Here is an 18,458-nt window from a genome sequence, read left to right on the forward strand (position 1 = left end):
CGGGTTTAGTTCACAATCTCATAAGCTGATAAGCGGGAATCTTATAGTAGATAAGCTTCGATGTTTATTTTATATCCTATATATTTTAGGCTATAAATCTGTAGAAAGGTATTACGGTTTTAACGAACAGCAAACGGTCAATATTATTAAACTATTCCTTCGTATCTTCATTGAAATTAGCAGTGTGAAACGAGTATTTAGAACTTTCTAATAATTATTCCTAATATGTTAAAATTAATATATTTGATTAAATATATTTATTTTAACACATTTAATTTTAGTTGGTCTAAGACCTCATGGAACAAATTTTGTGTTTTAAAAGTAAATAAAAAGGATATTTTCAGAATAGTTTATTCTCTGTTTGTCATATAAACAATCAGATATAGGCAGAACTATTTATTTTTATTCTTCGCTGTCCGGCTTTTAGTACCTAAAGCCTTTAAAACGCAAACGAACTTTAAAAAATGCAATGGTATTCGCGAGTTATGTTACTACTACCTGTTAATATCGTAGTGCTAACAGAGCATTTCTATGTGGAATTTGTTGTCCTCAGTAAGTGCTGGAAAACGCTTCCGACAATAGTGTGATGCTCTACATTACTCACCATTGTTAGTTAAGTCTGTGTTTTCATTATATTTTAGGATTGGTTTGGCCAGTGAAGAATTACCATTACCAAATTGATTCAACTAATACAATATTATCGTTGAAAGTGGTTGAAAAAATTTTTTCAGTGGGCTTTTAACAGAAAGCAAACCTACATTTTTCGTTGAGAAAGCGGTCAAAACTAAGCCGGCGATAGTAGATCCATTTTCTCTTCATACGATCAGAACTTACATAGTTTAAATGTCTTCAACCGAAGTGAAGCTATCAAGGCTGCTGATCTTAGCGCAAAAGTTTAACAACTTTTATTTATCAGGTAAGAAAGCATGTTATGGATTTCAGCATTTAAGACCCCAAACATTCATCTATATAGTTAATGCGGATTATCGATTACTTATTCCATATGTAGGCAAACAAAATATACATTAGTATGAAATAACTTAGGAAGGTTTAAAGGTGTATGTATGCGTATCCATTAATTAATTGCAATGGCTGTCTGGTTGATGTGGTTGTACATGTGTATGTGTATGTAAAAGTATTCTCAAATAACTTTGTTGGAGGAAGGGTTTTGAGCAAGATCAGTTTTACAAATTTGTACACACTAAAGTTACCTAAGTACAAACAAACTTAAATATTTATAATTCCTTTAATATATGTAGACCCTACAGTTCCATACACTGCCTTTTCATCAATTAATCGCTCAGTAAAAATATCGAGCGCTGAATTACCGCTGAATTTTTTTTTTTGAAAAATAGCCATGATTTTAACAATGAAATGTCCTAGGATTGCTAAGTCAAAGAAAAATCCATAAATCCTCAATAGTTTTTAAAGAGAGAAATTTTCATTGATTTTTCATCACTTATCTATGAGCTATTTATGACCATTTTCATCAACTGTTCATCAATGCGTAACATCAAAGTTTATTTCATCGGTCTTTTATTACAATTTTTTTTATATTTTGATTTATTATTTAAATTATGAATTATCTTGGAATTGCTTATGGAGTTAGGACAGTTGTGTTGGAATATCGGTCTACATGTCCGATTTACTTTAAAGTGAAATATATTAGTATAGTGTATACTTAAATGTATTACAACAATTTAACTTAGATGATCGTTCCTGTGAGTAGTATTTGTTGTTGCTTATAAAATGAATCCGGTGCCTGGAAAAATTAATGAATTAAATCCGAAAATATTTACCATTTTCTTAAAAACTGATACTCAAAAAAAAATAACGTCTGCTTCTCACAAAAATATAATAGCAAGTGATCCGCGAAAAAGGGCAAGTGCCATTTTAAAACGGAATCCGTTAAGCCATTTTGTTCTCCTTTTGTTATTTCAATTTTGCTCGTCTCCTTCCCTTTTACCCACATGGATACATGTAAATAATTCTCTTTGCATGTTCCGATGCGAATTACAAATTTAAAGTTTCTTACGATGCCTATGTGCTCGGCGACTGTCGGCTGTGCATTCGAAGCAGTTGGATCTTCTGGATCTTTTTGGTGATTTTGTGCTGCTTTTAATAGTGATGTATTGTGGGATTGCAGTGTATATACTTATGAATAAAATACATAAATATGTACATACATAGCTTACAATGAAGTCCATCTGATTAAGCAGGAGTGATAATAGCTCCTTAACACAATGTGTATGTGTACAAAAGTTCTAAGATCAACTTTTGTGGCAAAAAAGCATATTTGACTAAAAATAATAAAAAAAAAAAAAATATAATAATTCGGTACGCTTTTCGAAATATTTATTTCCTCCCACGTCCTCCTACCCGTTACTCGTAGAGGAAAAGGTAAAGTATGTTAAAAAGTAGAAGGTAGCGATTCCGACCACATAGAGTATATAAATTCTTGATCAGGATCACTAGTCGAGTTAATTGGTCATGCCCGTAAGGCAGCCCATACAAACGTCGAGATCTCAGGAACTATATAGGCTAGAAAGTTACCATCTAATATTACAACAAAGCTTTGCCAAAACACAATTTCAAAACTCTTGTTTAAGTTGGTCGCCGGTTGATTATGGGTTAATTTTAGAAAAACTTGTACTTCTTTCCAATTGTTTCTTTTTTATAAAAAGACTACTAACTAGTGTGTCTTTAACAACAAAAATGAGATGAGATAAAATGAGATTTAAAAAAACTTTTTGCCACACCCACTCTAACTCCCCGAAGGCGCTAGACCGGTCACGCCCATATACTTTAAAACAATTTTTAAATATTTAATCATTTTATTCCCCAATATCTATCGATATCCCAGAAAAATTATGCAATTTCACGTTCGCATTCACACTAGCTGAGTTCGCGGGTATCTGATAGTCGGCGAACTTGACTTTAGCATCCCTCTTGTTTTTCCTTATTTTTTTATATACTCAACTGATATTAGCATTTTTGAAAACATTTGGGGACTCTTGTCAAGGAGAGACGATTTGGGGACCCTGGGACTCTAGTTGAAGATAAAAAAAACCTGGTCAACGATATCAATGAGTAACATTAAAAAACAAATTATATAGTGGAGTTCCCCGACTATCAGAAACTCGTTACTCAGCTAGTGCGACGATAAATTTGAATATTTTTTTGGGATTTCGATAGATATAGGGGAATAAAATGAGAAAATATTTAAAAATTGTTTAAAAGTGTGGTCGTGACCTTTTTGGTCGCTTTGTGGGTGTGGGTACAGAAATTGGCAAGACATACAATAAACAAAAAATAATTACAACATTTTTCGAAAGTGTTAGCGAGGCAGGTTTTGGCGGTTTGTGGGTGTAGCAATAAGTTTTTTTGTAAATCGTTGGATACTTACAAAACTAATACAAAAATGAAAAAAAATTTTAAAACATTTTTCAAAAGAGTGGGTTTGGCAGTTTTGGGCGGTTTGTAGGCGTTGCACAATTTATTTGGCAAAGCGATAGAAATTTTTTAAACTAATAAAATCATAAAAAAATATCAAAAAATTTAAAAAAAATTGTAAAATTTGCTGTTTGTGGGCGTTAGATTAAGAATATATATACTTAATATGGTTGGCAACGCTTCCTTCTACCTGTTACATACTTTTGAACTAATCTAATATACCCTTTTACTTTAGATTGTAAAATTAAAATAAAATTGAAAAATATTCTACGTTCGGCGTGTACCCTACCCGAAAATGTACGATTGTAAAATATTGAGCAATTGGCATTCTTATTTTTGGCCAATTATCATCATAAAAATTACCTGTATTTTGTCTTGCCTGAATATGACAGATTTTTATTAAGCGTTAAAATCCGGTTACCAGTGACAACAGTGCAATTATCGTCGATAGGATTCACTCACTATCGGACTCGCCGGTCCAACGCCAGGGTTCATGGTTCATGGTTTAGCAAGGCGTATCAACGTAGCCGTGCTTTATATGAATGGAACTCAGCTACCTTGAAAAATTTCAAGTGTTGTAATGCACGCTAATTTTACGTGCTGCAGACCCACTGCGGTTAAAAGTGAGGTTTAAATTTCAATATCACAAGCTTTAAGCTTTTAACTGGTCTACAAGTTTAGTCCGTCTCTAAACCTGCTATGCAGAAAACATGAATCCATCACCAAGTAAATCAGAACTGCGCTCTAGTGAAAATCCGGACACCCTGCTCGAAGGATCTGACTCTAACAATAACAGCGACTTTTCAGTCTGAAACTTAACGAGATGAATTAAAAGACAGCCGCTCTGTCAATCGCCAGTACATGGACACAATGGCATATGGCTCAAAACGGATGGTGACAAAGCGAATGCATTTTGTGACCATTTGTTCTCCATCTTCATCCCCTTCCAACCGACGGACGAATACCACCGAGAGGAAGTCGTAAACTGGATGTTGGATGTGCCTACATAATCTGCCCACCCCATAAGATATACCACTCCGCAAGAAGTCAGTCTCCAGCTGAAGGCCCTTCAAGTGAAGAAGACACGAGGACCTGTTGAAATTGAGAGCCAAATTCCTCCCACGCAGAGAGCACGAGTTAAAGAGCACGTTCCAAAAAAATGGAAACCAACTTTTTCAAAGGTCTTTAAACGAATCCTGCTGAAGCGCTTGATGAATCTGCAGCAGGTATCAGGCTACATACCACAACATTAATTCGGTTTCAGGAAGTCACATGGCTTCCCGGAACAAGTTCCCCGCCTTCTAAATCAAGTAACGCATGGCTTTGAGTCCAAGATCTACACAGTGGCATTCTTTCTCGACGTTAAGCAAACCTTCGACAGATATGGCCAAAGACACTAGAATAATTCTAGTTATTGTAGTGTCTTTGGTATGGCACGAGGGACTTTTGTACCAAATTAAGGAAGTGTAGTGCAAAACCAATGTATGCTTGTCAGCGTCTTAGTGATTATATTGGCTTTCGGTATAGGATTCCTAACCGACAAAAAAAATGTTTCCTCGCGGCCCTATAAGACACGAATGTCCGTTCTTATTCTGTTGGTATTTAATATAGAAAGCCAAATCTGGATTTGTAACAGTTTCAAACTGATTAATTAAGGCTATTAAACTATATTAATTAAACTATTAAACTTCTTCACTAGAAATTCTTTGTAGCGATTGGCATTTATTTTTGATTAACCACCAATCTAATTAATCACACTCACATCACTATGATCACCCGTGATTTTCTTTTCTTGTATCATGGATATAGTAAATAAAAACAACCTTCCAATACAAATTAAATTGTTTATCTGAGAAAAAACTTTTTTGTATTAATTTTTATTATTATTAATTAGTTTTGCCGTGACATTTTGTTAAGCAAAATTAGAGCGGGCATTTTTGACTTTTGACTTTGTAGATTTAACTTCAAACTGCACTGGTTTTTTTCCATAATTTTTTGGATTTGTTAAAAAGAACCCATACACCTTCTTAAGATTGCCAAATTTCTCGACTATGCTATACCCGCTACTAAGCTAGAGGGATTGTGCAAAGGAAATTTTTTCATATTTATACACGTTACTCGAATAGCAAAAGGGTATACCAGATTCGTTAAAAAGTATGTAACACGCCGAAGGAAGCGTTTCCGACCATATTAAGTATATATATTCTTGATCAGGATCAATATCCGAGTCGATCTAGCCATGTTCGTCTGTCCGTATGAACGTCGAGATCTTAGGAACTATAAAAACTAGAAGGTTGAGATTCAGCTTACAGATCCTAGAGACAAAGACGCAGAGCGAGTTTGTTGACGCATGTTGCCACGCCTACTCTAATGCCCTAAAACCGACCAAAGCTTCCACGCCCACACTTTTGCTAAATGTTTTGATATTTTTCGCAATTTTGGTATTCCGATAGATATTGGCTACACTAATGTTAAAAGGAAAAAATATGAAAACATTTTCCAAAGTGTGATTTCTGGGCTTTACAAGAAAATGATTAAAACGGCCATTTTCTTGTGTTTTTTCACTTGCACTTTTTAATTTAACTGTTAAGTTCGCTAGCGATCAGATATGTGGTGGCTGCTTTCGAATTTGGGTTTGTATTTTGCAAGTAAGTAACCATTTAATAATTATATTTATAATTTATATTAATTCTTCTTGTCCATTTATCCTTTTTCGGAGGTTTTCTTTTTAACAGCATTACTAAAATGAAAATAAACTTACATTTTTATGTGTGTTGATTTGAATTTAAAATGTTCTAGTGCTTGTTGTGTTTTAATAATATACTTTATCCGTATCTTGCAGAATTACAAGCGGAATTGGATATTTCATTTTGGATTACACCGAAGATGTCTTGTCTTATTTAGGATAAAAATAATCGGACTAAAGCGAAGACGTATAGGGTTTAAGAAATAGTGTAGTTAAATTAAATACAATTTAATTTATTTGTAAACTGCAACCTTGTTTTACATATTCCGTGTAACTCTTCATAGTGTTTAATTCGTATACAATTACAATTCCAAACATCAGTAGCTTCATTTGAACAGTCTTGTAAGCTTCTGTCGATTTAAAAAACAATATTTTGCCACTCCCCCCAGTCTTAAGCCCACAATACGCCCAAAACTAAAACGTCTACACTATTGAAAATTGTTTTGATATTTTCAGCCGATATCCCTTTTGCAGAGCAAACTCCAATACCCACAATTATGATTTGTTTTATTTTACTATTCTTCTTCTTAATTTTATCGGAATTTGGTCAATATATTTTAATTCGATGAAAGAATATGTTTCCACAGGATTTTCATTTAAGCCATACATTCAAAATATACTCGTAAATATGCCCGGCGCTGAAACACTGTTCTCATTTTTACAAGATTTTGTTGTATAATTCGCTGATATTAAACAATTGCGGAAGTCGATTTTGCTGCTTCTGTTCAATTTATATTATAGTGGACTGTTCTTTTGAAATTATATAGAATATATGTGGAATATATTTATCTACATCCCGACCCTTGAAAAAAAGCTAAGGTAATTTCGTTTCATTTTACCGTGGTCAAACAAAGACTTGTAAGTACATTTATATTATTTTCATGTCTACTCTAATATGTATTACAGCTAAACCAGTGGTTCGGACACAAATTAACTTTGCTCTGATTTTTCGATGAAAACATTTCTTCATCGATACAAATATAAAAATAAATTTGGCTTATAGAAACCGTAAAGTCATATGTTATAGAAAAAAATTACTGCTTTAGATCAAGCGCCACCACCTAGTAATGCGGGCATAAGTCTACAACTGCGCGTGCGGCGGTCTTCGAGTCTCTCTTTTCGCTCTTCCTTATTTCCTCGCTAAAGCTGTCGTGTTATCTATTCAGCTAAACTACTTTTGTAAGCTTTTGCTTGGCCAGTCTGCATCTCCGATTAAAACAGAGCATATTTGTGTATTAATGTATCCCATTTGTGCGTTCTTGTTATTTATAAAACTAGGGGTGGCGTATTGGCTGTTTTCACCACAAACACTTTCTATTTTTGTTGGCTTAAAAGCGTACTCTTGGATTTATTTTTCGCTAAAAATTTAAGTAATGAAGATAATTTCATACCTGTTACGCATAAAGCAAGAGAACTAAACATGTTCCGGTAATCGTATTTTTTTTTTTCGATTTCGATTTGCGCAATATATTTAGATTTCGGTTCTAGGTGCTACGGTCTTCCCAAAATGTTTGCTATCTCAATTTGTTGTAAACAGTAAACGTTAAAATGTAAATAAGCGTTTTTGACAGTTTTAATTCCGATGTTCGCTATTATTTTATTTACTACTTTTTTAGACAATTTAAGTAATTCAATTAAATAGCATTATTTACAAACAACGCTTTTGGGCCTTATATAAATTAATTAATTTATTCTTTTATATTTTATAAGTATTTTTACCTGCTTGTTTCGGTGCACCAAAAGTATGGCAGCCTTCGCGATAGCTTTTGGCGACGTACTTATCCACCCTTAGCAAATCAAAGATTTTTGTTGCCGACGGATACATTTTGTTTGTCAAATCTGAGGTGGGGTTTCTTTTGATCTGTCCACGTTCGTATATCTATCCGTCCTAATACATTTGAATAACAAAATATGTAACGTGCTAGCTCTAGAGCGGAGCCAGCGGCTCTCTTATACGCATACAGTGACAGCCGTATGTGTGCACATTCTAAATATTACAAAATATGCCCTTTACAAGCTCTTATACTTTACATCTATATTATTTTTCATCAATTGCCACGATGTAAAAAACTCTTATTTTCCATTGCCTTAACATGATAATATATCATAGAAACTATAAAAGCCGAATCTATCTACATAATAATATAAGCTATATAAAATACTGTGGTTAGGTTTAGGTGTGCATTGGCCATTCAGCATGTCCGAAGCAATTACTGAGTATAGGGTAGGGCCAAGGACGCTTCCTTTGGGAACTCCAGCTCCAATAGTCTTCGATCTTTCAGAAAACTTTTAATAACAAAATACAACTGAGGAGGAAACAACCTCTTTGCTTTATACAGCAGCTCAGGGTGCTATATTCTGTCAAATGTCTGTTGCTTGTCTATTTTTTTTTTAACAAAAGTTATAATAACAATTCCAGATCGAAAAACTTATAAGTTGAAATAATGATGAACTTAATTGTAATGTTCACTGTCTCCTGTTGAAGTATGTAGTCAGTGCCATTGTATATATTATAAATTATAAACATACATTATTTTTTAATAATATTTAGATAGTTAATATAATAGATAATTTTAAACAAAATCGACCAAAACTCTAAAAATGTAAGTTTGATTCTTAGATCAAAATAGATTTTCGCCCAAAAACGTCATCTAGCGCTAATACGCACATACACACTTAGTCGTAAATTGTGTTAACACAAACCAGGAAGTGCATTCTATTTTCAGATTTTTACTCTCTCAATTTTCTGCGAGAGGAGTGAGAGCATATTTCGGCCGTCACAAAAAGGTGTCTGCAAAGTGCAAAACCTATGTATGGCCGTTACGCATCTTGTTATTCTTATGTCTTTGGTCCGTCTGTCTGTTTAGAGTAAATTAGCTAAACAAATATATTTTGCTAAAAATTTGTTATCACACAAAAAGAGGGAGCTAAAATTAGACAATAAACATAACCACAGTTGCATTCATTTACCCTTTGTTATAAATAAAACCGAAGGTGATCGATAGCTCTTACATATTGGGGAATAAAATCGTTTTGGGCATTTTGTAGGAGTGACCAGGGTCGAGGTCAACGAGTTTTTGGTATACTGATAGAAATGGGAGAGTCAAACAATACAACGAAGGAAAATCGGAACATTATTCAAAAGTGTGGGCGTGGCAGTTTTGTGCGGTTTGTGGGCGTTATAGCAAGCGTCACACATTTTTTAATTGTGTGCGCGGGGACGTTTTGCGCGTGAAAATACGTTATTGGCAAGTGGATATATATTTCCAAAACTGCCACGCCCACACATTTTTAAAAATGTTTTGTTATATTTTGTTGTTTTGTAAATTTTTATTGATTTGCCAAAAAACTTTGCCACGCCCACAAACTGCACAAACCGGCCACGTCCACTTTTGTAAAATGTTTTGATTTTTCTTCGTTATATTGTTTGTTTTACCAATTTCTACCGCTATACCAAAAACAGTTTGGCGACGCCTCTTCTAACGCTTTCTAATCGCCCAAAAGTGTCCCGCCCACACTTCTGAAAATGTTTTGATATGATAATTTTTAATATTTTGATTAGTCTTGTAAATTTCTATAGATCTGCCAAAAAAAATTGGCACTCCCACTTTAATGCCCATAAACCGACAAAAACGACAACACCCAAATTTTTGAAAAATGCATTGAGATTTTTTCATTTTATTATATGTCTTTCCATGATAAATATTATTTGGCCACGCCCAAAACTGCAAGCCCACATTTCTCATTTATTTTTCGATATTTCAAAAAGAACATTAAACATTCTCACACAAGTGACGGTTGTCTGATAATCAAGGAACTCGGCTATGGCATACTCTTTTGTTCATTTTTCATTTAAATATTTTTAATTAAGCCTCTGATCCTCCTGAGAAACAGACTGAAACTAGGCTTTAAAGTATGATTTTAAAACATTAAAAAAAAAATTAATTTATAAATTTCTTTTAATTAAAGGTATTCATAAGTGTGACATTCGTCCATTTGTGGTAGAGGGGCAACAAGTTGGTCTTATTAAGTCAGATGTTTTAAAACATCTTAAAAAGTATCCTGAAGTATTTTGCATTCGGACTTGTGAGCAAAGTAAACAGGTGAGTCCAATCTATTTATAGAATAATGATAAAACTACTTAAACAACCACAGGGTTCGGTAGAGCTAAATCCTGCTTTTCGTGACTATAACGAGCGCACTGAGCAACTGGAAAAGGTTTTGCGTAACCTGCGCTCCGAGGGACTTTTTCCTGCATTACAGGGATGGAGGGATGAGTATTTCGAGGTAAAAGCAGACTGCAGAGCTCTACTTAAAATGGAACGAGCAGCTACACCGCTCTTTGGAGTGCGAAAGTACGGCGTTGATATAAACGGTTACGTAAGGCACCCGACGCTTGGGTTATGCATTTGGCTGCAGCAGCGGTCAAACACAAAAGAGACCTGGCCTGGAAAGTGGGACAATATGGTAGGCGGTGGACTTTCAGTCGGCTTTGGTATTAAGGAAACAGCCATTAAGGAGGCTGCAGAGGAGGCATCAATTCCTTCTGACCTAGTCAAGAATTTGGTGTCCGCAGGATGTGTCTCATTTTACTTTGAAAGCCGACAAGGACTTTTTCCCAATACCGAATATGTTTTCGACTTAGAGCTACCACTTGACTTTGTGCCTCAAAACGCTGACGGGGAGGTCCAGGCCTTCGAGCTACTAACAGCCAAGGACTGTGTGGAGCGCGTTTTTACTTCAGATTTCAAGACAACTTCAGCGCCTGTGGTGATCGATTTTCTTATCCGACATGGGCACATAACAGCAGATGATGGTAAACATTTTTATTGACATAACTGTCATATAATACTTAGATTTTTAATTATTAAAAAACTTGTTTTCGCAGTTGTCGACTTCACGCAAATCGTTGAGCTCCTGCACGTGCCCTTACAGTCCCTATATACGTACAAGACACGCTTTGAGCAATCCATTAAGCAACCTCAATTCTTGCCAGGTGATTCCAAAAACTGCAACTGTGAAATATTTCAGAAAATATCAGTGGAGAATGGGCACAAGAAGTCAAATTAATCTGAAATGCTGATAAGTCTTAAAAATAAATAATGAGGCAGGGCTACAAAGAAATATTAATGCAAGCTCAAAACAAAATAAAAGTGATTGTAATTGAAGTGAACTTTCTGAAGCCCAGGCTAGTATCAAAGAGGTACACATTATTAATGGACGTATGACCCTTCCCTACAAGTCTGATTATAAATGAAAGTTCATAAAAAATACAATTTTGCTTTAAGCTTTTTTTATTTCACAATATCGGTCAGCTTTAACAAGTAAAATTATTACAAATACATATATATATATATATATATATATATATATATGTATATATATATATATGTGTATATATTATAAAATATATATATATATATGTGTATATATATATATATGTGTATATATTATAAAATATCATTTCATTTGTGTAGTCTACTAACAGCTGTCAAGAGTTTGTAATACAATTAGATTTTTAAGAGTAGTGTTGAGCTGGTATTGTATTGCTGTGCTATCTAACGTATAATGAACAAAATAATGACAAATTCTCAAATTCTGCTGAAAAATATTATGAAGCGTAATATTTCATTGTATAGTGATAAGCGTTGGTTTGGGCTTTATTCGTTGTTTTCGTTGGTATAAACAAGCAAATTTTAACTATTTTTTAAAATATTAATTGTTATTATATAACCTCCCCTGATACTTGTCAAACATGGAGAAAAACCACAAAACTCGTTTTTTGTCAAAATATTCAATTTACTTAAAATGCAATATTATAGCAGTGTGAATTATATATATTACATCTTTTATTATATGTAGTAACCAAAGTGCTCAAAATTAAGAGATACATTATATAGGTAGGATAATGTTTTATGTACATTTTTTGTAACCTAATACAATATTTAATAAAGTAAATATATTAAAGGCCGAAAAATGTAGTGGTTTTTGTCAAAAGAATATGAACAATCTATTCTCTTATAGGCATTAGTATGGCAGAGGAATCTCTGTTGGGTAAGTCCGATCTAAACCTTTTCGGCTTATTTCGTTATAAAATAAAACGTTCGGGTCTTGGTCTTTTGTATAAGGAAATATATAAGTTATTGCACTACAATCGATTCTCTCACATCTTGTATGCACGCCGAGAATAAACGGAACTACAGAAGAGCAACATGGATAACAGTTAACAGTACAATTCAAAACGGTGAAACGACGAAGTGGCGACACACACACGACAAGCGTAAAGTAAAATCTGAAAAGTAAAAGCAAAAGTAAAGGCAAAAGTAAAGACGACGAACGGCTGCGTGAGCCAAAGTGCAGACAATAAGAAAAAAAGAACAACAACAGCACAGCAGTAGCAGCAGCAGCCCGCCAAAAGGAAGAGGAATAAGAACACGTCGACGACGAAGAAGCTGAAACAACCGAAGAGGAGGCAGCAAGACGACAAGAACCTGGAAGAGTACACAGGAAAAAATATAAAAATTTAAATACGCTCGAAGTCGGTAGACAAAAAGTGAGCTAGCGACAAAAGAGAAGCGAGGAAACCCAAACTCCGAAATTAGAAGACCACCTTACCCTGCGCAACAATAGTAACAACAACAACAGCGACATCATCATCAACAACAACAACATCAGCAATTTCAAATTCAGGCATCCACGCATAATAAAACATAAGTATAACAATAAACAAAGTATAATAAGTAAGTAATAAGTAATATTATTATTAATTTATTATTATTATTATTTTTGGGTCATGCAGCCGCCAAAATTGTGCAGTAGACTAATCTCATACTCTTTAATATTGTAAGCCGAATTAGTCAGTGGTAGCAGTTGCGATGCCCATAGTGCAAACCGCTGTTTCCGCACGCATTTATCTGTACGGCACTTATTCCTTGTTCTTTTTGTTATCTACCTACGTTATGCTTGGGCACTGCATTTCGGCTGTCTGTCCCGCCAATTGCCTTTTCTTCGTGTTTCGGAAAGGACTAAGCTTGTGCATTCGATATAGCTCTTTGTCGGCCCTAGCTGCCGTAAACAATTCGCAAAATAAACAGTGTCGTAAAATAAACAAACTTTCTTCGGCTTTTTATTATTCGCATTGAAAAAGCTCAATGCTCAACAATTATATTATTATTATAATATTATTATTATGTTATTATTATTATATTATTATTATTATTATTATTTATTATATTATTATTATTGATACTATATTTATATTATTATATATATTATATTTTCAACCCAGTTCCTAGAGATCTTCTGAAAGAAACAATTCCCTATTTACTTTTTCTCGTACACCGTTCTCAAAGTAAAATAGCCGCGGAGAGCTAAATTTTTATTGCATGCCAAATTGAAAAAAAAGAAACGAAAGAGAACTGAGCAAGCACACACACACGCATTCCATATTTTCTGCCCACAACTTTTGTTAAGTTTGAATTGGTTTAGGTTTAGGCTTGTCTTGTGCAGGTGTTGTCCGAATTAAAAGCCAACATGGTAAACCCAACAAAGACCATCAGTTTTCAGTTCAAATGAGAGACCGGTACCTTCAGAAAGACCCGACCTGCCTGAACAGCATCGCGTAGACATGGGTGTCGAACAGTTGAGAGCATTAATTGGCCAAACGGTGGCCCAAGTTTTACCTGGACTGATAAAACAAATGAATAACGATACTCTTGAATTTACTGACGTGAGCGATCAGGTCGTCGAGCCCGAATACAGAAATAATTTAGTGGACTTTGACAGGGTGCCTGATATCGTAAAATCGATCAGGGAATTCTCTGGAAATCCAGAAGAATTTGGGTCTTGGAAAAAGAGCGTTGATAGAATCATGAACCCTTATGGAGACTTACCTACAAATGGGGTAGGTACTCCAAAATATTATGGTGTAATTCATACCATAAGAAATAAAATTGTTGGAAGTGCTGTGGCACTCGAGTCCTACAGCATTGCGCTGGACTGGAAGGCCATGTCGATATGTCTCACTCTGCATTACGCAGATAAACGGGACATAGCTACCTTGGAATACCAAATGTCAACTTTGGTTCAAGGCCACAAGCAGTCGGTGGAAGACTTCCACTAGGACGTCTACAAAAATCTTTCTCTTATTCTAAATAAGGTCGGCTGCATGCAAATAAGCCGAGAATCCGAGCACTTTGTTACACAAATGTACAGAGAAAAAGCTCTGGATACTTTTATTAGAGGCCTTCGAGAAGAGCCAGCTGATCTCCCCTCAGCTTTACATTATTGCCTTAAACTTGAAAATCAAACTTTCAGGTCAAACCATGCGGTAAAAAACAGTCAACAGTCGAGTTTCAGAGGAAACGAAAAACACATACCGGCACCCCGCAATTTTCAGCCGTCGAATGCCTTTGGCCATCGACAGCCTCCACCGGTCCCTCCACGAAATCCCATGAGGAGACCTCCACAATATTTAGGCCAGCCATTCCCGGCGCCAAGGCAACATGTGTCTAACTTCGATAATGCGCCGTTCATCGCAGCCCGATAAAACTGTCAACAGCAATGGCCACAATGTAAAGCCCCCTTTGCGACCAAACCACAACCAAGACTAAAACCAATGGACGTGGACAGCCGTGTACAGACGCGAAACGTTAATTATATGAATAGACCACACTAGGACATAAACAAACGACAACGGAACTACAACATCCAAATAATGAACATGCGACAGCCAAGTATTGAAGTAACTGGGTCCAGTTCAAGCATGGCAGGCTATCAACGGTCGATGCAAGATTATGAAACCCAGAACGATATAAACGGCACCCTAAATGAATACTGTGATGGGCAAATAGACAATTTGGAACAACGAGACCACGTGTTGCATTTTTTAGAGGTGAAGACTCCTCACTACCATACTTCGAATGTAGAGTGGGGAGTGGAAAGGTTTTAAGAGTGTTACGGGCTCTAACAAAAGTTTCATCCAGCCCAATTTGGTGTCGAACGCGATACCAAAACCTGATACTCCAGGCGGCGATGTAAGAATATCGCATTACAAAAGAGCAAACCTTTTCGATTTCGATATAAAATTCTTTTTATTACCATCGCTGAAGACTTTTGACGCCATACTTGGAAAAGATACAATGAAAGGAATGGGAGCGCAAATTAGCTTAAAGAACCTAACCATGACACTGGAAAACGGGAAGAGAGTCGTTCTCAAAGAAAAACAGTTCGAGGCTGTTAGCACAATTAGTCCTACACCGGTGTACTCAAAATTCTATCAGTAACCAATGTCTCTTAAAGACGAGGTACACAAACAAATATCAAAACTTTTACACGATGGCATCATTCGACCCTCAAGGTCACCATACAATCCATACAGTGTGGATAGTTCCAAAAAAACTCGACTCCTCTGGAAAAAAAAATACAGGGTAGTAATTGACTACCGGAAACTTAATATGGTAACGGTAGCGGACAGATATATTATTCCTGACATTAATAAGGTGTTGGCCCAATTGGGAGACCACAAGATTTTCTCAGTGCTCGATCTGAAAAGTGGGTTTCATCAGATTCTTTTAAAGGATTTTGATATTGAAAAGACCGCCTTCTCCATCAATAATGGAAAATACGAGTTTACACGACTCCTATTCGGTCTGAATAATGCACCGTCAATTTTCCAGCGCGCACTTGACGATATCATTCACGAACATATCGGTAAGATATGTTTTATTTATATTGACGACATCTGTTCACACTATAAACTTGTGCGTACACTTAATGAGTTCAATTCGGGTGTTTGAATCTAACTGACTCGCTGCTGCGAGGGCTTCGCCTTTTATTCATTCTTACATAGGTTCTTATCATCTAATTATATAATGCAGCGCTTGTAAGACGCCGCAGTCTGCGTTGGTAAATGCAGCTGAGTTTTATTCTTATTCTATGTCTGAGGCCTATGACCGCGCTAATCACCTCCCGCGTGGTCATATCTCTTAACACTTCGGCAATAGGCCGCTACAATCGTACTTATCTGTAGTTGCCACTTATGCTGTCCAGTGACATGTTTATTGCGGCCCATAAATAGAACATATTTATATATACATACTTAGACAACATCATCATCTTTAGTAAAGATGATGAAACACACTACCAGAACCTTGACACCATTTCTTTCTCTTCAGCAAGCCAACATGAAATGTCAGTTGGATAAATGCAAGTTCATGAAGAGAAAAGTGGAATTCCTAGGCTTCATAGTATCCGACAAGGGCATTGAAACCAGCCCAACCAAGGTACAGGCAATCTCAGACTTTCCAATTCCAAGAACACTCTGTTTAGCTATTGAGCTTTTTCAATAGCTGTTGAGAATAATAAAACACAGAAGAAAGTTTGTTTTATTACGACAGTTTTATTTTGCGAAATAGCGATAATTTACGATAGCGACAATGGTAAGGTTGGTCTTTTCCGAAACGCGAAGAAATTGCAACTAGCGGGCAGGCAGCCGAAATGCAGCGCCCAAGCTTAACGTAGGTGGCTAACAACAACAAACAAGGAATGAGCGCCGTACAGATAAATGCGTGCGAGAGCAGCGGTTTGCACTATGGGCATCGCAACTGCTACCACTGATTAATTTGACTTATAATATTAAAGAATGTGATTAGTCTACTGCACAGTTTTGGCGGCTGCATGACCCAACATCCTCCCCCCATTGGAAGCTTGGCTTCCAACAGAGTCCTCAAGGGGAAGCAGACACAGCTAGTTCACTGCCTTGGTAACCGTCTTCCTCCCCCCAATAGGCCAATATTGGGATCGACTTGCATCCAGAAGCGCTCGAGGTTCGGCATGAAGATCGCTTTCATGGTAATGCGAAATAATTGTTTTGTCAGGACAAACAGCTGTTGGCCAATCTCTTGCAGGCTCCGTAAGATAGGCGGGTCCATGCGCCCAGAATGACGACTCGCTAGGCTCAGACGGCAGGGATCCTCTGGATAAGATGTCAGCCGATTTAAAGGATTTAAAGCTGTTGGAACGTAACGCCAAGCCGTGACATCTGTCAGCTCCTGAATGGCAGCAACCCTATTTTCCACAAATATGTTTTCCTTGCTGGCTGAAGAAGGAACGCGTGAAGCTATTAAGGCGCTACCGCAAGGGCGCGCGAGTTACCACATCAGCTATACCCACATCCTCTTCCCCGCCCCCTAAGCCTCCACGAGCAAACTGTTAGCGTCAGCACCCACATACACGAGCCGCCTCCACCCCCAATTCCTGCAACATAGTTCGTCGTACTCTTGTGCAAGAGTACAAGCCGCTTCAGACGACAACTCAGCAAACGGAAACTCTCCCCAAATCTGCTGGGTCAGCAGATCGGCGATCACCAGCGGGCCACTTGGATTCTTTTAAGTTAGACATAAAATCAGTTTTAAGCTACCCATTGTCGAATAAAGAGCCTTTGTCATTCTTTCCAAAAAAACACATTTATTCTTGGGAACTTGGACAAATTCTGGAAGTTTGCAGAAGCATCACTCGGGACACTCCACCTACAATATAATATAACTGGCGCAGTCGGAATCCGAACCAATGCAGCTCCTCTGCAGTGTAATTATTTGCAAGTGAGTAGAGTGAGAATTGAGATGCCAAAATGTATATAAAAAAGAACACAAGCCCTTATACACACAATCAAATGCCAAAGTGTACACACACAAATAAGTGCCACAATATATACATTACATAAATAAATTCTACAAGTAAAAAGTAAAACAAAGTAACAAGATTATTATTTCAAATGTACCGAAAGAAAAGTGATGCAAAATGCTCTACAGTGAAACTGCAAATTAGTGTCTGACCACGAAAGAGTTCAAATAGAACAAATTTGTTGGTCGGAATATATACTAAATACACCTGGGCATATAAGGTTCAAAGAGAGCAATTATGGTGCCCAGAGTAAAAATGAATTGCAAATCAAAAAAATAAGTTACATTCATGTCTAATAGACCAAAATATGTACAAGTGCATGTTTGAGGCTCAAGGTCGAGCATAATAAGTGAACCGCGTCAAACCTGTGCGAAAGCAATTCAGCAGCGACGACACACTGGCGTGTCGAGCGGTTGCGTTGCTGTTCAAACGGGTTACAGCCGGTCGAGCATGTGTTCGAACCAACTCAACAGTGACGATACACTGGCGTGTCAAACGGTTGGGTCGATGGTTCGAGCAGATTGCTAACGACCGGGTGTGCACAAGTTCGAAACAGCTCAACAGTGACGATACACTG

The 18,458-nt window shown here is 36.4% G+C and overlaps 1 protein-coding gene across 3 annotated transcripts; it reads left to right on the forward strand.

Moving 5' to 3' along the window:
• The first annotated feature begins 548 nt into the window (after positions 1-548).
• On the forward strand, positions 549-12,176 carry LOC27206749 (nudix hydrolase 24, chloroplastic). Of its 3 annotated transcripts, XM_039291244.2 has the most exons (5): positions 778-916; positions 6,045-6,086; positions 10,169-10,302; positions 10,355-11,015; positions 11,088-12,176. In XM_039291244.2, exons 2-5 carry the CDS (start codon positions 6,062-6,064, stop codon positions 11,267-11,269), a joined length of 1,002 nt encoding a protein of 333 aa, XP_039147178.1. In that variant the 5' UTR covers positions 778-916; positions 6,045-6,061; the 3' UTR covers positions 11,270-12,176. The 3 variants fall into 3 exon arrangements, with proteins under 3 accessions (XP_016025907.1, XP_039147178.1, XP_039147175.1); XM_016182560.3 differs by lacking the exon at positions 6,045-6,086 and having other exon boundaries at positions 549-916; XM_039291241.2 differs by lacking the exons at positions 778-916; positions 6,045-6,086 and adding an exon at positions 1,074-1,125.
• The last annotated feature ends 6,282 nt before the right edge of the window (positions 12,177-18,458 follow it).

The sequence above is a fragment of the Drosophila simulans genome, chromosome 2L (genome assembly GCF_016746395.2).
Source record: "Drosophila simulans strain w501 chromosome 2L, Prin_Dsim_3.1, whole genome shotgun sequence".
Taxonomy (NCBI): Eukaryota; Metazoa; Arthropoda; class Insecta; order Diptera; family Drosophilidae; genus Drosophila; species Drosophila simulans.

Coding starts and splice junctions, on each gene's coding strand:
- LOC27206749 (XM_016182560.3), top strand. CDS start 844: ATGTCTTCAACCGAAGTGAAGCTATCAAGGCTGCTGATCTTAGCGCAA. Junction 10,303..10,354: donor CTTGTGAGCAAAGTAAACAG/GTGAGTCCAATC, acceptor AAACAACCACAG/GGTTCGGTAGAGCTAAATCC. Junction 11,016..11,087: donor GCACATAACAGCAGATGATG/GTAAACATTTTT, acceptor TTGTTTTCGCAG/TTGTCGACTTCACGCAAATC.